General features: G+C 37.4%; 1 protein-coding gene across 1 annotated transcript in view; it reads right to left on the reverse strand.

Moving 5' to 3' along the window:
• Positions 1-4,215: 4,215 nt before the first annotated feature.
• Positions 4,216-17,181, reverse strand: part of LOC116994079 (cytochrome b5 reductase 4) — a 30,632-nt gene continuing 17,666 nt past the window's right edge. Inside the window, exons 11-16 of the mRNA XM_033055501.1 lie at positions 14,425-14,565; positions 13,102-13,254; positions 12,346-12,496; positions 9,435-9,521; positions 7,907-8,071; positions 4,216-7,105 (exon numbers count right to left, since the gene is read on the reverse strand). Of these exons, the coding sequence (XP_032911392.1) occupies positions 7,051-7,105; positions 7,907-8,071; positions 9,435-9,521; positions 12,346-12,496; positions 13,102-13,254; positions 14,425-14,565 (752 nt within the window). The 3' untranslated portion in view covers positions 4,216-7,050. The remainder of the gene's footprint in view (positions 7,106-7,906; positions 8,072-9,434; positions 9,522-12,345; positions 12,497-13,101; positions 13,255-14,424; positions 14,566-17,181) is intronic.

Below are 17,181 nucleotides of genomic sequence, written 5' to 3' on the forward strand. Positions count from 1 at the left end.
TGGAAAATGTCTCCCTTACATATGCAAGACACCATCTTCTTATGTCCTTAACATAAGCTAAAGGGCTGTGTTGAGGTTTTTTAATCTTAACAAGATGTATTTTGCTGGAGGATGCTAATTCTTGAATTCTTGTCTTAGACAAACTGAAATAAGAAAAAAAAAAAAAAAAAAGGAGGACACACCAGCTTTGTGTCTGAAAGAGAAAGAAGATATTTTCAGCTGAAATTTGAGATGGTCGATCTGAATTTACCTTGATTCTGTTCCTCAGTTACTCAGATTAAGGGGAAAGGAAAGAGAGCAGCATGGAGCAGAGAAGAGTGCTCCTGAGGAGAATGGTGAGCACAGTATTAGGCACAGGGGATAGAGACACACCCTCACCAGTAATGTGTGCTGTGAAATGTATAAGGTATATTGGTTCACACATACGAGGTGGTTTGAGACCTTAAAATGGAGGGAGTAAGGTAGAGAAACATTTTGAGACAAGAGCACTGATAAGGCAAGCTTAGCTAGAGATTATCGCTGGACAAACTGATGTATAAACAATAAGTCTGAAAAATAATACACCAAAGATCCGTTATATTATCAATACAGAATTCCTTTCCTTGCCCTTGTTCACTGACCATCTATGGCTCTAGAGAACAACATTGCAAAGACCTGATCAAAGGTCTCCTCAGTGGAGTTTTTGATAAGTTATGTCTCAAATATAAATTAAGAGTCTAGGAATGAGTTCAAAAGGTAACCAAAGCCTTATAGGTTCACATTTAAAACAACTGATTGACTGATTTTAATACAAATAAAATACATGATAAGGCCTTGGTAGCTGTTTGCATCATCAACCAAAAGAAATGCAAGGACAAGCTGACTCTAGGGAGGGGAAAGCCAAAATTGTGTGACTGAATATCCAGTCAGGCCTATGGTGCACTAAACTCCTGCTCTCCCAGCTGGCTCTCAGCATACAGAACACTCCATATGTTCTTCAGTATGCACCAGTCCACAGCCCCCAATATCTGCAAGACAAGTCCTTCAGCCTCTGCTTCTCTTCAGCAGAGGCATGGGGAGGTGCAAGGTTGGCAAAAACATTTTGGTAGGGTCCATCTTCACTGTGCTCACAAAGCCCAAAGCTAGGTGAGTACCAGTCCCACGATACCAGTATCTCCTACACTGGGAATCTGAACAAAGCTCCGTGCCAAGCTGCATGGTTCCAGGATGACAGCTTGGGAGGGCTGGTCAAGTCCCTGACTGTTTCCTAAGAAGAGAATACAGCAGTAACTCAGCATGTAAACTTTGCTGGCAAGTTTCCTAAAGTTCATGAAAAAACAGTAGAGAAGATATTAAATTATTAAAATTGTTTCACTGGTTTCAAAATATGCAGAGGAATCTCTGCTTATAAGTACTACTTATCAATATTTTTTTTAAGATTTCCCTATTCAGTAGTCTTTACAGAAAAATAATTGCACAGGAATTTCTGCACCCACCAAAAAAGAATGATTTTCATTTGACTAGCAACTGAATTCTCATTAATAATTTATTTTTCCTGAGAGGAATGATGCAGAATGTTGAGGGGAGAACAGATGGGTTTAAGATGGTTATATAAACACCTTTTCAGACTTAAAACATGCTGCCATAAAGAATCTACTCTGCTTTTATTCATGCATCTTGTTGAATGGCTACAAGGAGGCAGCAGGTGAAGATGACCTTACCTAAAACTCACACTGAATGTGTTATTTAGGGGCAAACTCCACCGCTCCAAACAGTCCAAGCTACCAGAGGCACTGGCTGCGCTTTTCAACAGTGGCTCAGCCTGCTGTAGAGGTAAGGAGATGGCTCTTCCTTAAGGCATACATGACAACACTGCTCATATTGGGAGCACTGAGGCACTCAGCTGCTTTTTGTGCCACAGCATTTAGGTACCTACCTTCAGGTTCCCGATTTTTAGAAGTCCTCCCCACAAAATTTAACACAGTCACATTTGCATACACCCTCCTTTCTCTCTTTGCCCTGGTCTAAAAGCATCTGTGAAGACCTCTCACCACTTACAGCACTGACATATGAATGGATCATTGAAGACACGAAATTTTGGGCAGAAGCCCCTAAATTACAACCTTCCTGGACATAATTTCTTTCACCTCCCAGGCAGCTGACACTGTAACTCGTATCTCCCATATGGCTGTTTTGGAATATGCATCAGAGTAGGACCTTCCTGGCGTCTCCATGAACACCATTCAGGGCGTAGTTTCCACAACTTTAACTGAAGCAGGTGATTTTTCTCTAAAATTGTTTCTTCTACACCTTTTATGGAGCTGATGCTCAAAATTTTACTTTGTGCTCTGCACTGACCTTCATTTAATCAAGAGGGACACAGTTCCAAGCAGAGATAAACAAAACCAAAGGGGAAACAAGGTGAGTCCCTCCTTCCCCATCCTGAGCTGGTCAATTGGTTTAGCTACTTTTTTCCCCTTTACTGGGAATGAGCCAGGCACCACTTCTGACTTAGTAAGTAGAAAGGTTGTATCATACTGTGCTTTAACTAGCACACCTGTCATTGGTAAAAGCTTCCCTTGTATGACTACAATTCAAGCAGCATGAAGTCACTTATACTTCTATCACATAATGCCAAGTGCTTTCCCACCCCTCCATTTTCTGCCAGGTAAATATCTTTGTATCTTTTGCAAGTTGATTCAAACTTCTTGCTTTACTTGCTTTTAAACCCACAATAAGTGGATCTTCCTTACCTCATCTCACTGTATTCTAAACTGATTCCTTATTTCAAATAAAAGAAAGTATCTCCAACAGGATCAGGTTTTCTATGTGAAGATGCAAATGCACACAAGATTGCCAGCAGGTACATTTGTTAGAAACGTTCCCAAGTTGGTAACAAAACCCACATTCCTCCTTGCCCAATCATCAATAACAGAAACAATAAACTCCTTGAGAAGTTACAAAACACACAAGGCAAGTGCATTTCTCATGGTTAAATACAGAAAGACATGCAGGTTTGACAGAAACTTTCTGTCATTTTAAGGTTTAGGACCATCACATGCATCCTAGGGAGTTTCTTCTGTGGCATCCAGCAGCAGCTCCTGCTAGATGCCAGATATTCAGGCTTAGCAGCCAGTACGGACTTGACACTTTTCTACACCTACTATAATTTTTACCTGTGTTGCCACAGCAACTCAGCATGTCCAGTTTGTGTGAAGACAGTAATATGTTTCCATGGGAACTAAGCACGCAGGCCTGCTCTGAAATTTCAGCTGGGAAAACATGGAATTTATCCAATAACAGGAAAATCAAAGAATGAAAGGCAGGTAGTTAACTAAGAAAATCTGTACTGCATAGTCATAGGACTGTGTAGAGGAACAACCACAGAATAGTTACTCTGGCTAAGAACTAAGTAAATTTGGACTCTGACTGGAGTGTTAAGCCACTGATCACATGCTCTAGGACAGCTCTGTAAAAATATAATTTTTTTTTCCCCTCAGTGATTGGCAGCTTTAATATTTCAAATATCTGTTCAAGAAGTTTAAAGGGCAGTGGTACAGAGAGTTTGGGGTTTTGTCAATCCAAATTTCTCAAGACTAGCCTAGGAAAATTACACAACCCGTTCCTCCAAGCAGATTTAAATACGTGTAGAATACAAAATGAAGTAAGCTTATATTCTTGCTGCTGTTTGTGTGAAAACAGCTATTTTAATACAATAATTTCAGGTAAGACCAGGAAAATCATAAAAGTCTTAATTCTTCAGGAGTGCAAATATATTTTTAAAATAAATATATATAGGAAAAACCTGAGGATAGTTATAAAACAAAACCACCAAAAAACCTAAACTTGCTTTCACAGTACTATTTCTTTACATCACTTGTGATCAAAGACAGATATTGAGACAGATTTAGGCATCACACTGGACTTCAGATGGATAGAAAACATTGTCTGACAGGTGTAAGGGGAAGGAAAAAAACCAGACAAACAAAAATATGCTGTTGGTCGGTCTAGCTTGCCACTGAACATCTCCAATGGCCCTGGGCACCCTAAATCCCACATCTAGCACAGCTGAACCAACTCTCAAGACCTGCATAGGCTGTGCTGATTTGAATCCTAGCAATTACAAAGAGAGCTTGGAAACACAGCTCTGCCACAGGCAGCTCATTTTAGACAACTTGTTTTCAAACAAAATCCTGGTCTGGGGAGATCAAATACACAGAAAAAAACACTGAACTGTAAGGTGTTTAAAACTTATTTATGATTTTCTTTTTCTGTCATTTTATCCCTTGCCCCTTTTGAGATGTAACAATGCAAAGAATGAAAGAGTGGGAAAGTATCACAATTTGACAAAACCAGTTATGGTACTTTCAACGTCATCCTACAAAGGAAAAAAAATCTGTAAGGCAGTGTTTATATAAGCAAAGATAATTGTTTTGTGTGTAAAACATTGATATTCACCTAAACATAGAACACTCTATTGAAGAAATGTACTGGAAGCACTCAACTGAGTATTTTCACACAATTTGTTGATATACCTTACCAACACCAGGTCAGACATGAACACAGAGTATTTTCAAGAATCACAGCATCATTTAGGTTGGAAGAGACCTTTAAGATGAAGCCCAGCCTTTGTACAACTACCACCTTGCCAACTAGACCATGGCAGTAAGTGCCATGTCCAGTTGTTTCTTGAACATTCTATCGGGTGGTGACTCTACCACCTCCCTGGGCAGTCCATTCCAACCCCTGACAGCCCCTGAAGAAATTCTGCTTGATGTCCAACCAGAACCTCCTCTGCTGCAGCTTGAGATTATGTGCTCTTGTCCTGTCACTGGTTGCCTGGGAGAAGAGGCCAACCCCCACTTGTGGCTGCAGACTCCTTATAGGCATTTGTAGAGTGAGGATGTCTGAGCCTCTTCTCCAGGCAAACAACACCAGCTCTCTCCTCAGCTGTTCTTCATATGAGTGAGTCACTCTCCAGACTCTTCATGAGCCTTGGAAACCTCTTTTAGATTTGCTCCAGTACCTCAATGTCATCCTTGTAGTAAGAGGCCCAGAACTGGACACAGAACTCAAGGTGCAGCCTCACCACTGCAGACTACAGGGGCACAATCACCGCCCTGGTCCTGCTGGCCACACCATTGCTGATACAGGCCAGGATGCCATTGGCCTTCTTGGCCACCTGGGCACATGCTGGCTCACGTTCAGACACTGTCACCAGCACCCCCAGGTCCTTTTGAACTGGCTGCTTTCCAGTCAAAATGCTTTGTGCCTGTTTGATCACACTGCCAGCAATAAAGGTTAATTACAAGGACAAATCTGACTGCCAGCAGCTCCATTTTAACAGCTGCATTAAGGCTGGGACGATTCCTAATGCAACAGTCAGACCATGAGCATTGCTGCCTTCAAAAAACAGTTCCACTTGATTTTAGATTCTCAGCTTGGTGGCCATTACTTTAGGACTGTATTATAAAATTTATAACCTGCAACAAGTCTTTCAAGTATTAAAACAATATAAGTAAAACTTAAAAGATACACTTCAGGTATTTTTAAAAAATTGTATCACATTTAGATTAGCAAGTTGAAGTAATGTCAAATGACCATTTGTTGCTGAGATACTCACACAAAGGTCTGTTATGAGTAATAACAAACCTATTCAAAACTCCAAAGGATATCTGAGGCTTTTAGAAGTATGACAATCCTAAATTACATCTGAAAAAATCCTACAGTTTTGAGAGCCAGTCCTGGGGAAAACAAGCAGCTCTGCCTATTTCAGCAGAAAGTTCATTCTGGAACTCTGAAAAGTGTCCTTCCACTTAACTCCACTATAGATACCAAATTATGAATTCTCTCAACTACAGTCTTCTGAAATAACTTGTGACCTATGGGCAACAACTGACAACCAGATCCTTTTCTAACTTCAAGTCCAATAAACAGAAGAGGGGCGCTGAAGAGATGACAGCTCAGTTAAGCATAGCCAGTCACTGTCAGATAGCAATTTTAACCTTTTTAAAGGGCATCATTAAGACATTTTTCATTAATGTATTAATGCCACAACTACAAGTCTTGCTTCATAGGAGGAAGAAATATCCATTCAACACAACAGGAAAACACAAACAGAAGTAGATGTCACACAAAACAATACCTCCATATACTAATGACAACATCTAGAAGATGAGTAGCTGCTTTACTGCTTTTTTCTCCAAATACTATTAGGCTGCAGATTACTGCCTCATGATAACACATTTGCAATAATGGAGTAAAAAAACCACACTGATGGAAATAACCTTATTTAATACTAGTGCAACCTGTCAAATATTTTTAGGTGTGGTCCTCACCCTGGTATCTGTGTCATAACAAGGGATGCTTGACATCAATCACACGGGAAGTTTTGTGGGAGACCAAGACTCTATGGCTCTGTTTTGAGTTCTCAGCTGAAGTACTAAACTTGTGGAAATCTTCCTTTACAACACTTAAATGTAAATACAAAAAAATTTGCAGAAATACATTACATCGTGTATTTTTTTTAATTTGATGTATATTTTACATTTTACCAAAGGTACTTTTCTCCTTTGTTTACAAAGCCAGAAATGTATCTGCATCACCTGCAAATCAAATAGAGACATCAGATGAAAAGGAAAATTTTTCAATGACCGTAGATTACCTGAGTTACAGTGCAATTTAATTTCAGACAGTATTGCTCTTTGGATTTTTTACAGTAAGAAATAATAAGCTTTATCAAGTCAAAACCTTAATTAGACCTTTTGTAAATTTAAGAATTCGCATGAACCAACAACATGAAACACCTGACATAACGTATACCTCACTTTTTGCTTGCCTTTACAATAAATTAATACCCTGGATGAATTAAATATTAGCAAAAATATTTACAAAAAGAAGATAAAACACAGTATAAAACTTTTTTTCAAAGATATGCTTCTTTCAAGAAACAGTTTGGTACCAAGAGTGAAATTTCAAGTCTTACAAAATTGTTTCTCACTTATTTAAATTCATGAAGATAAATAAATAACACTGAATTATACAAACAAACATTGATATCCTCCTATGGGTTTATGCAGTAAAAGCGTGTATCTCTTCTTGGGAGTATCCAAGATCCTTCAGATATCTGAAAGTCAGAAATCAAGTTGGCAATATTAATATTTGGAACTCAAAACCCACCACAGACACAGATGAAGCATAACTTCAGCACCACTTCCCTGTCTTTATTCAGACATGCACATTCAACTTTACCCCTGTAAATACATTTAGAAAACAATCAATGCCCGGGAGCTCAGATATACTACATGAACTCCTTGGGTAATGAAAACAATTTCTAAAAATAAATAAGTGTATAATCTGAATTATCTCAGATTTCTCAAGAGGTCGCATAATTATTGGCTAATACAAATTGACTTCAGTAGGATTAGTTCAATATTTTGAAGCTGGGCAAGAGAAATTTAGAGGACCTTTTTTCTTTAAACATGCATAAAAAGACAATACTATGTACAGACAAATAAATGCATTAATTTAAAAAATGTGAGAAAAATGCTTCTGATAGAACAACTCCTTTGAACTTTACTTCTGTAATTTAATTTATCAAGCTAACGACAACAAAGAAAGTTTATTTCCTATTATTCCAGTCTTTCTATGAACATCAAATTAAAAGCAGCGTTTAAAACCTTGGGAAAAAAGGTCACTGTTAAAGAGTTGCTTTTAGAAAGTTCTGGACAACTAACTCAAGAAACTTAACATATTGCTGATACTTACTTAGCTACATATAAATATAAATATAATCCTCAAGTACGGTGCAAAGTGGGTTTTTTTAATTCCATTTTTAAAAGACTACCAAATCAGAAACACTGCAGTTGATTAGGTCATTAATTTTTTTAAATTCCTCACTTTCCAGTTCATTATTTAAAATACTCACTGTACTCCTTGTTCTGTAAAAGGTGTTGGACCACAGATGCAGATAAGTGCTTTGGAGTCTCTTCTGCTTCTTTTCACAAACTCAGAGAGAAGAGAGGAAGAAATCTTCCCCTGTTTACCTACCCAGTCTTCTGATGGTTGTGAAAGAATGAACTGAACCTCAAACCTGGTAAGCAGAAGAATAGTTCATAAATATTACTTTGGATTAGAAATCTGCTATACAAAATGCTAGTGACCAAGACAATGATGTTTCCTATTTTTATCCCCCTGTTCTGCTCAGCTGCCCACTGCAGTATCAGATCTCACAGATATTTAGTCACTCCTACTAATCAAGTCAGTCAAATCACCTCCAATATTGCATATTTATTAAGCCAAATCTTTCAATGTTAGAAATTTCAGCTTTCTAATTCATTTACAAAAAACCCCAGCTGGCACCAATTAAGATACTTAAACACGGATTTTACTGCTCCATTTGTCACTTATACACAAATGCTGGTGTAGCTCAATACACAAGCAGTGAGATAAGAATTTTTGGCCAAACTCGTGAAAATGTCAGCAGAATTTCAGTAATGAGAAAATATTCATTACTGAATGTTGGTTTCAAAAACGCACACACAGAATAGCAAGTGAATAAAAATCAAGCACTTCTGTATCGAAAGGGAGAAAAGGCTTTTTACTGTAAATTTGCACAATGTCTAGACTACAAAGCTTTGAATGTGCCAGACATCACGAGGATATAAAGTAGTATTGATTTTTCACTTCAGTGTTGTGAAGGAACAAGTGGTTTCTACTGAGGAAGAATTAAACTAAAAATCAACCATAAACAAAACATATATCATATAAAATCTAAGCAGTGACAATTTATCTAATGGTAACAGCAAGGGAACTGAAATTAAAGGGTAACCAGATATCCTGTGTCTCCTGACTATGGCCTGCTGAATTAACATTACATGTGCACTACTTGCATTTTAATCTGCAATTACATTGTAATTGAGGGCAAAATGCAACAATTATTAAGAAAAAAAGTAATGAGCCTATTTAACTTCAAATTTCTATACAAACATTTTCATAACCAGTGACACCAAAAAGATTTTTATAAGACTTCTCTAAATTCAGAGTATTTCTCCTGGGGTACATTCTCCATATCTCTCTCTCTCTCTCTTCTGTGCTCCTTTTTGCATAACAGTGTTTTCTATTATTAAGGGTAAGGCAAATTTTCTTCTGCATCAAAAAGCTTCTCAGTTTTAAAAATCATCTCATCTAACATACCATCTTCAATAATCATCTACTGAGCACCGTATATCAAATGCCTGTCTTCCCATGGGACCTACAGAACACAACACAGCCTCTGCTATGCATTTGTGAGCTATGGATCTCCTTCCACTCCCTAGGTCTCATTATATTCTTAGCTAAGAGCTTACAGAATCAGAATCTGTCCTTGTGCCGAAGTTGTACAGTTAGTCTAAGCACCAAGACTTTTTCTGTACAGAGAGATGTTACAAGTTGCTCTCCACAAGGCTTCTAATTACCTTTCATCTTTAAGAGCTAATTGCTCTAGTTGGTTTCTCCAGAGTATGTCATCCTCAGTTTTGTTGAAGAAGATCAGCTTCACTGTCCTTAAAAAAATAAAACAAAATAAAACTAACTATGGATTGTTTCTGTTAAAGAATTAGAACTTAATTCATCATACAGAAACTTTTTACTTATATTTTTTGTTTTCTCCAGAGGCATTGTGAGTCAAAATGAGATACACTGAACAAACTTTGGAAAACTTGCACGGTATAGACAAAACAGCCCCAAATCAGTTATGCTAGACCTTTAAATACTAAACTCATCTTATTCAGAAACTAGAATGTGCCAGAATCCTTACATGCTTCCCAGGGCCCACTTCTCTGAAAACATGGAAAATGAAACCCACTACACTAAAGCAGAGCTCTAAATGGTGTCAAGGTGCACCACAGCATCAAGTGCTACTCAGGTGGGGGTAAAGTCAATAAAAAGTGCATAGGAAAGCCATGCATTTTGTTCACCGGGCACAAAAGTAGAAACTGGTTATTTGGAGAATAATGTTTTGAGACACCCTTACTGGTAGTCCCCAGGGTAGAAAAATGTATCTGCTGCAGTTCTGCTCAGTACTCAGCACTATAAAGAATAGAAAATTACAAACTTGGAATAAACTGGTCCTAGTCTTGTTGGAAATAAGGGAGAACACAACTAAAATGAAGAAGTGGAAATTTAGATATGATCCCCACCAGTAAAGAAAAGGTGGTTGAGAGGATGATGAAAAATTTAGGTAACAAGTAAGAAGATTCATCAGCCCTTTGTAAGGAAAGAGTGACTCTAACATACTGGAAACTACTTCAAGGGATGTAGATTTTAATGAACTTAAAACACTGGTATGCAAGATCTTATGGAAGACTGCTCAGAAAGAGGAGTTAGAGACCCTTAAAGGACTTTAACACAGAGGAAGAAAATGAGATAGAAAGTTAAAAAATTACCTTTCAAAGAAGAATGACAGTGAAAGTGGGATACTGTATTAAAACTGAATATGAGAACAGTGGCAATTTACGAATGAAAAGCTGGAGACAAAGATACAACTATAGATTACAAGCATCCTATACTTAAGAAAAGCATTAGCTTCCCATCTAGTGTTTAGTGCCTTCATGCTTCAGTCTTCTTTAAGAAACATACCCATCCGACTGCAGTTATACACAACCAGTAAAAGGAGCAAAAAAACCTCATCTGAAAAAGGAAGTGTAGAGGATCAATATTCTTTTATAGTTAATACTTTGGCCAAATACAATTTGGCCTGTAAGAGAGGAAACAAGGCTGAAGAAAGAGCACCATAACTTGATGCACGAAAGGATAGTGCAGCTATGAAAGGAACAAATTGTTTTGCGCACTTACAGTAGGCAAGAAATAGACTTACAAGATAATAGGCAGACTTTGTCTAGACAGTAAGAATGAAAATCCAATTATCCAAGCCCATTACAGCAAATGCTGCCCAGGGAAGATGAAGATTTTCCAATGTTTGCAGTGCAGCCCCAGAGGTTCAGCAGCACTCACCCAGCACTCCAGAGGTTACTTTGGCACCCTCAGGTGACAAGTCTGTCATTGTACAGATTATTGCTCAGCTTTTTGCAATTTGTGCTCTAGCATGGGCAATCTAAGCTTATGGCTAGCTACTTTGCAAAGTAAGATAATTCTATGCAAACCATATTTATACTGCTCATATATCCATATATATATATATATACACACACACACACATGTATCTCATACAGATAAACATACATATATTGAAGACACTCTGGTAGTACTTTCACAAAAAATAAATTGAGGGTTAAAGAGCAAATATAAGGCTAAAGAACCAAATTGCCTAGAACAGAAAGAAAAACAAAGCTTTTAAGAGTCTACATATAAATAGAACCTGTTTCAGTTCAAATCGCTCCAACACCTAACCAGCCTCCACAGCAAGAAGGAAAAATTCATTTACTTTCACTAGTAAGGAAACAGATGCTGCTGCACCCTAAACTAACACTTAGTTCCCATAAGAAATTGTGCTGAAAAGAGCTAAAAATGTGTTCCCAAGCACTCTGTCAGATGACACTCATCCTTTGGTTTCACAAAGCCAGTCAGCCACTTTTTATCTGCAACTGACAAAACCGGATTATATGTAACAGTTGAAACATAACAATGTAAGAATAGTGTATGGATTTAGATACATTTTCTTTAGAATCGAACTTTTGCAGTTCATATCATCCTTTGCAGCTTTAGTATGAAGATTAGTGTACAATTAATCCCTCTATGTTTCAAAAGTACAAGTACTAGTTCTGCAGTTCTGAAGGACATAACAACCTGCTCCCTTGACCAAGAACAAGCAATGCTTTCTTCTATAGATTTTACAAAGGGTACAGAATGCATGTGCAATACATATCTTCTCATAAATTTGAGTATACTTAATATTGCACTTATATAAATGACATATAAATCTTTTGTGAAAACTGGATCTAGGAACAATGTGTTACCGTTGCTTAGCAGGTGAAAACCATTAGCTGACTATTCTAATGTATCAGAGAAAAGTCATAAGTAAATAGTTGCAGCCCTGCTCAGTCCAAAATCCAATATCTACATTGTAATATTTCCATATAAGAAAAAGACACTTAAATGTGAAACTAATTTAAAAATAAAAAACAACTCTTCAAAGTTTCTACTCAGCGAGTTCATTTGTACCACAAATACATCTCAAAATACACATCAGTCCATTATGTTGATGGTAGCCAATAACCAAATAAGTGAAAGTTGCCTCCGTTTCTGACAGACTCTTTCCTAAAGCACACCAGATTTTGGTGTTAAATTGAAGAAAAATGCTTTCATACAATTTTATTTTGTTAATTGTTTTAGTAACACTGAAGCTTGTGTGTCAAGAAGTCCACATACCTGAGACAGCTAACTTCAGTCAGAGCAAAATTCAGCAGCTTAACCATTGGTGTGAAACCTGTGCCGCCTGCCAATAAAAGGAGATCTTCTGAAGTCTGAACTTGTGACTTCTTGAAGTTGCCTTCAGGATTGCTGACAGAAATATAGTCTCCTTTATTTAAAAAATTTAAAAGTAAACATTAATTTGATGAAAACAAGTTAATTAACATTCTGATTTTTAAAGGTCATTTGTTATTGCCTTCATCTCTGTAATATTAGCATTTCTTTCAGAAAGGTACTATACCCTTCATATAAGGATCATTCTTGTTAAAAGAAAAGACGTACAAATAAAATGCTGTCTTTTAATGGATTTTACACAGGAGTACACAAACATTTGCAAAGACAGTGTTAAAAATCTACCTCTATATCCGAAATGGAAAAGGAAGTGCATCCTAAGTCCCATAAAACAGACCTACATTCTTTATGCAAAAGTATAAGATGTTGTCAAGAGCATATGACACCAAAACCATCAACTATGATGTGCGATACAGTCCACACACTTAACTCAGGAGAGAGCTTTCTGCAATGGACAACGTCTAGTTACAGTCAGGACAAGCCTTTACATTCAGGGAATGGAGAATAAGGTTTAAAAGAAGTTTTAAAGAAGTCCTGACTAAATAGGTAAACAATAAGAACATCACAATACTCAAGACAGTGAATCTTTAAAAACAATGCAATTGTTGCAAAACCAAACACAACCCCCCCCCACATATTTACCAATTTGTAGGTGATCAAGTGCCTGTGTGAACAGTCCATGGGAATAAATTTTAATCATTAAATATATATGCACACCATCCTGGTGAGGTGATTCTTGGAAGTCCAGTGGCAAAGAAGGCAACACAGGTGTGTATGGTTTTACTACCTCTGTCCCTAGAGAGTAGACAGAAGTATAGTTCAAATAATGTGGAAAGTACTCTACATCCAGGTACTATAAACAAATGCCAAAATAAACGAAGAGTAAATAAATAATCTGTATATACCATAAAAATAAAATCATACCATGCTTTTATACAAGTTATGACTTTCCACTGCACCAGTATTTATTACAGAATTAAAAGCTTTCTACTTCCAATTGAAAACTTGAATATGTTGTTTCCATGCTACTTAGCAATTCAGGACAGAGGATGAAAAGATCTTAAGTCATACCTAAAGAATATGAAAATCTAAACAGTTTCATTATTTTTCAAGTACCACAGCTTGATTTATTCTAAATTTAAACAGCAGGTTTTTAATACTGCACAATTCATTTTCTTACAGTATAATTTCAAAAAGATCTTGTACAATAATAGCAAGATCTCAAGAGCTGGACACTAGTGAAGTATTAGGAAGGGATGAGCAGGAGGTCAAAACAGTTCTCAATTAATGGATGTTTAAAAATTCTTCTGAGAAGTCTCTACCATGTATAATGCAATCCAAGTACAGTGACCAGTATAACAATCAATATGCAAATTTTAAGAAGTACCCTTTAAAACAGTAAATTGGTTATTTCTTTGCCCTTCTGTTCTCTTTTTTTAAGCTTCTACAAAATTTTGAATCACCCATTAAAAAAGGCACATGTGATTTTCAAGACACATTCCTCTCATAACCTCAGATTATCATTAATACTGCACAACCAGAGTGTAAAGCAGTGTTACCATGACTACTTTAAATCCCTCAGAAGAAGAAAAATAAAAAGAAAAAATTGCAGCAGTACCCTCCTCATTTCAAAAGAGCTGCAAACTAAAAGGAACTGACTAATGATACATAAGATATATACAATAATCTTCCCACACTTCAAAGATGAACAGCACTGCTTTGGTGTTTTTAAAGGGAGAGTTGATAGTAGAGACAATGAGGTCACCAGTAAATGCCAGCCATTTCAACAATTAGCTTTCCATTAACATTAATCCAGTCAGTTCATTATTAAGCACTGATTGTAATCCTGAAAGCAGAGACTTGCTAACAACAACCAGGGAATTAGTGGCCACGGACTCTGCATTCTCCCAATATGAAAAGGATTTATGCAAATACATCCACTACTACATTCTCAATTTTTCTTACCTGCAATAATTTGTTTGAGGTAAACATGTTGTCCAGTGGGAACATGGAGAAGTGTGCCCTTAGGCAACATTAGGCAGAAGAGTTTGGTGTCATGGGTAACTTCTGTCTTAGAAACCAACTTGCATTTTCTGTAGAACAGTCCTAAAAACGTTTTGCTTGTTAGTTAAGTCTCAATCTGTCATTCTGCTATTATATATCTTTCAATAAGAGAGACAAACACATGTATTTCACTGTATACTTATAAAAAGACAATAAATAGATGCTTCTCGTATAATTACTTATAATAATTTTTATAATTCTGGGCTAAGGACTCATTTATAGCATTATTTAAAAGCCTCTGAGTTATTGACTGGAAATGAGTAGAAAACACCGAAAACTACCAGAACCATTTGTACTACATTGCACTGAGTTCCCATGCAAGTACAGAGTGGGTACACATAAGCAGACCAAAACCAGCTGGGGGAATGCAAATGAAACATAAGCCAGCACCACACCACAGCACACTCCTCAGCAACAGACTACCCACAGCCACCCAGTAGGCCGAGGGAGGTGATTCTGCAACTCTTATTCTTTTGAGACCTCACCTGAGGTACCATGTTTAGCTCTGGGGTCCCCAACATAAGAAGGATGTGGACTTGCTGGAGCAAGTCCACAAAGATGAACAGAGGGCTGGAGCACCCCTCCTATGAAGATACACAGAGAGTTGGGCTTGTTAAACCTGGAGGACAGAAAGCTCCAGGAAGCTTATGGGAGTCTTCAGTAAAGATGATCATGGGTAATTTTTCCTTCTCTACCTTTAGAAGACCATTTTTCAGCTAGGCCTTTGTTTCGCACTGCAGTATTTTAGCTCCAACCTGGAATATCAGTGTGATCACAGGACCACACTGCCTAAACAGGTTTGAAAAAAAGCAAGCTAACAAGCAACAAAATCCCATGAGCATCTGAACAGCATTATCTAAAGTTCATACATCCAAAACAAGCCAAATTAAAAAAAAAAAAAAAGGCAGAGAGAAAGAGAGAAGAAGCCACTTAGCCTCTTTCCTACAATTATCCCACCAATGTAATTTGCCATTTTCAATGTAAAATTTGTGACCAGTCCCAGTGGATATTTTTATGTAAAGCCTTCCAAAATTTGACAGGTTAATGTATGAGAATACTTGAGCATGACACCCTTTTAGCAGCATTTTCTACACTGGAGCAATTACAGTGAAGTAACATTTCTTCTCCCTTTTTTTCATGGTATTGAAAAATACTAATGTTGCTTGCATGAACAGCTGAGCTACTCAAGAAACAAGATGAGATGCAAAGGAAAATCCAACCATCAGGATGAGGTTGGATCATCGTGAGGATGGTCTGGTCAAACACTGGGGCAGCTGCTCAGAGGGGGTCTGTCCTTGGAGGCATACAAACCTTGACTGAACAGCTTTAAGCAGGAGGTTAAATCAGATGACTTCCAGAGCTCCCCTTCAACTAAGTCAGTCTAAAGTTCTAATATTTCTTAAAGGTTTTAAGAGTTAGAACTAGAAGCACCTTGATCTTCTGTTTTGCCACTGCATCAGCAGATGCTTCTTTACTTCCCGACTTCAATTGCATGTTCACTCTCTTTTGACAGGAAAGGACTACCAGAAAATCTCTAATAAATGCACATCACTTGTACATGGTCTAAATCCTGATGTGAGTCAAAAGTCTTATATGGAGTCAACATAACTCTTCTTAAGTGAGTCTTGCCTGAAGGAAGCCTTATGCAAGTTTCCAGTGAAGTGTTCATTAAATACGAATCAAAACGTCAAGGAAATTCTAGCATTGCTGCAGCTCAAGTGATCACTGCCATTGCCTCCTTGCTCTTTCTTCCAACAGCACCAAAGACAATCCAAAGTCAGTATGTGTGGTTGAACTAGGACTACAGTTCACAGACTGAAACCAATTCCTGGACTTTTACACAAAAAAAGCTTCAGAGGGGCTCTCAGTAAGACAGCCTCTCCAATCTCCTTGCCCAGAGATCCCCCAAGAGCATTTAAGGACCATTTAATGAATTATCTTCTTTCAAGTAACTTATCTGTACTGCAGTTTCTTTGTTCCAGGATTATTATCCCAAACATTTTGCTCTTTCCAGATAGCCTAGACTGAAAACACAGCTTAAGAGTACAAGACAGCAGGAGACCAGATAGAGCGTGCCCTCTGACAGTGCAATCAATAGCTGCTTGAAGGAACAGCCACAGCTATTAACATTCCCTTCTTCACTAAGTGCAGGATCAATTCAACCATAACAGAAACAAAATAATTTTAAATAGAGGGCAGCTTTCAACAAACTGTATTTATCTACAAATTGCTTAAAAGTTAAGGGTTTAAACAGTATGTTCCAGCTCAACCATGCTTCTTTCTATTTCCAAGGGTATAAACTCTGCTGGAACAGTCAAGCATCTAAATACATTCAGTTATGCCTAGAAATACACTTCCAGGTTACTAAATCTCAGATCCACACGTAATTTTGCATGGACTAAATTAGGATCAAATTTCTTATATACCACTACTGCCACAGTAGATGGCCATGGCATTTTTCTGCATACACTGGTTTTCTTAAATTATTCAAATAGCTACTAGTGAATTATCCACTAGAAATGCCTGCAGAGACACAACGCGTTCTTCTGACATGGCATAAATATTTCTTTATTAAGATTTTCTCACATCTTTCATCTAATATCCTAAAAATCCCTTATTTTGAATGAACAAGCATTTCAGATGAATCAAAAGAACGCC

The sequence above is a fragment of the Catharus ustulatus genome, chromosome 3 (assembly GCF_009819885.2).
Source record: "Catharus ustulatus isolate bCatUst1 chromosome 3, bCatUst1.pri.v2, whole genome shotgun sequence".
NCBI lineage: Eukaryota > Metazoa > Chordata > Aves > Passeriformes > Turdidae > Catharus > Catharus ustulatus.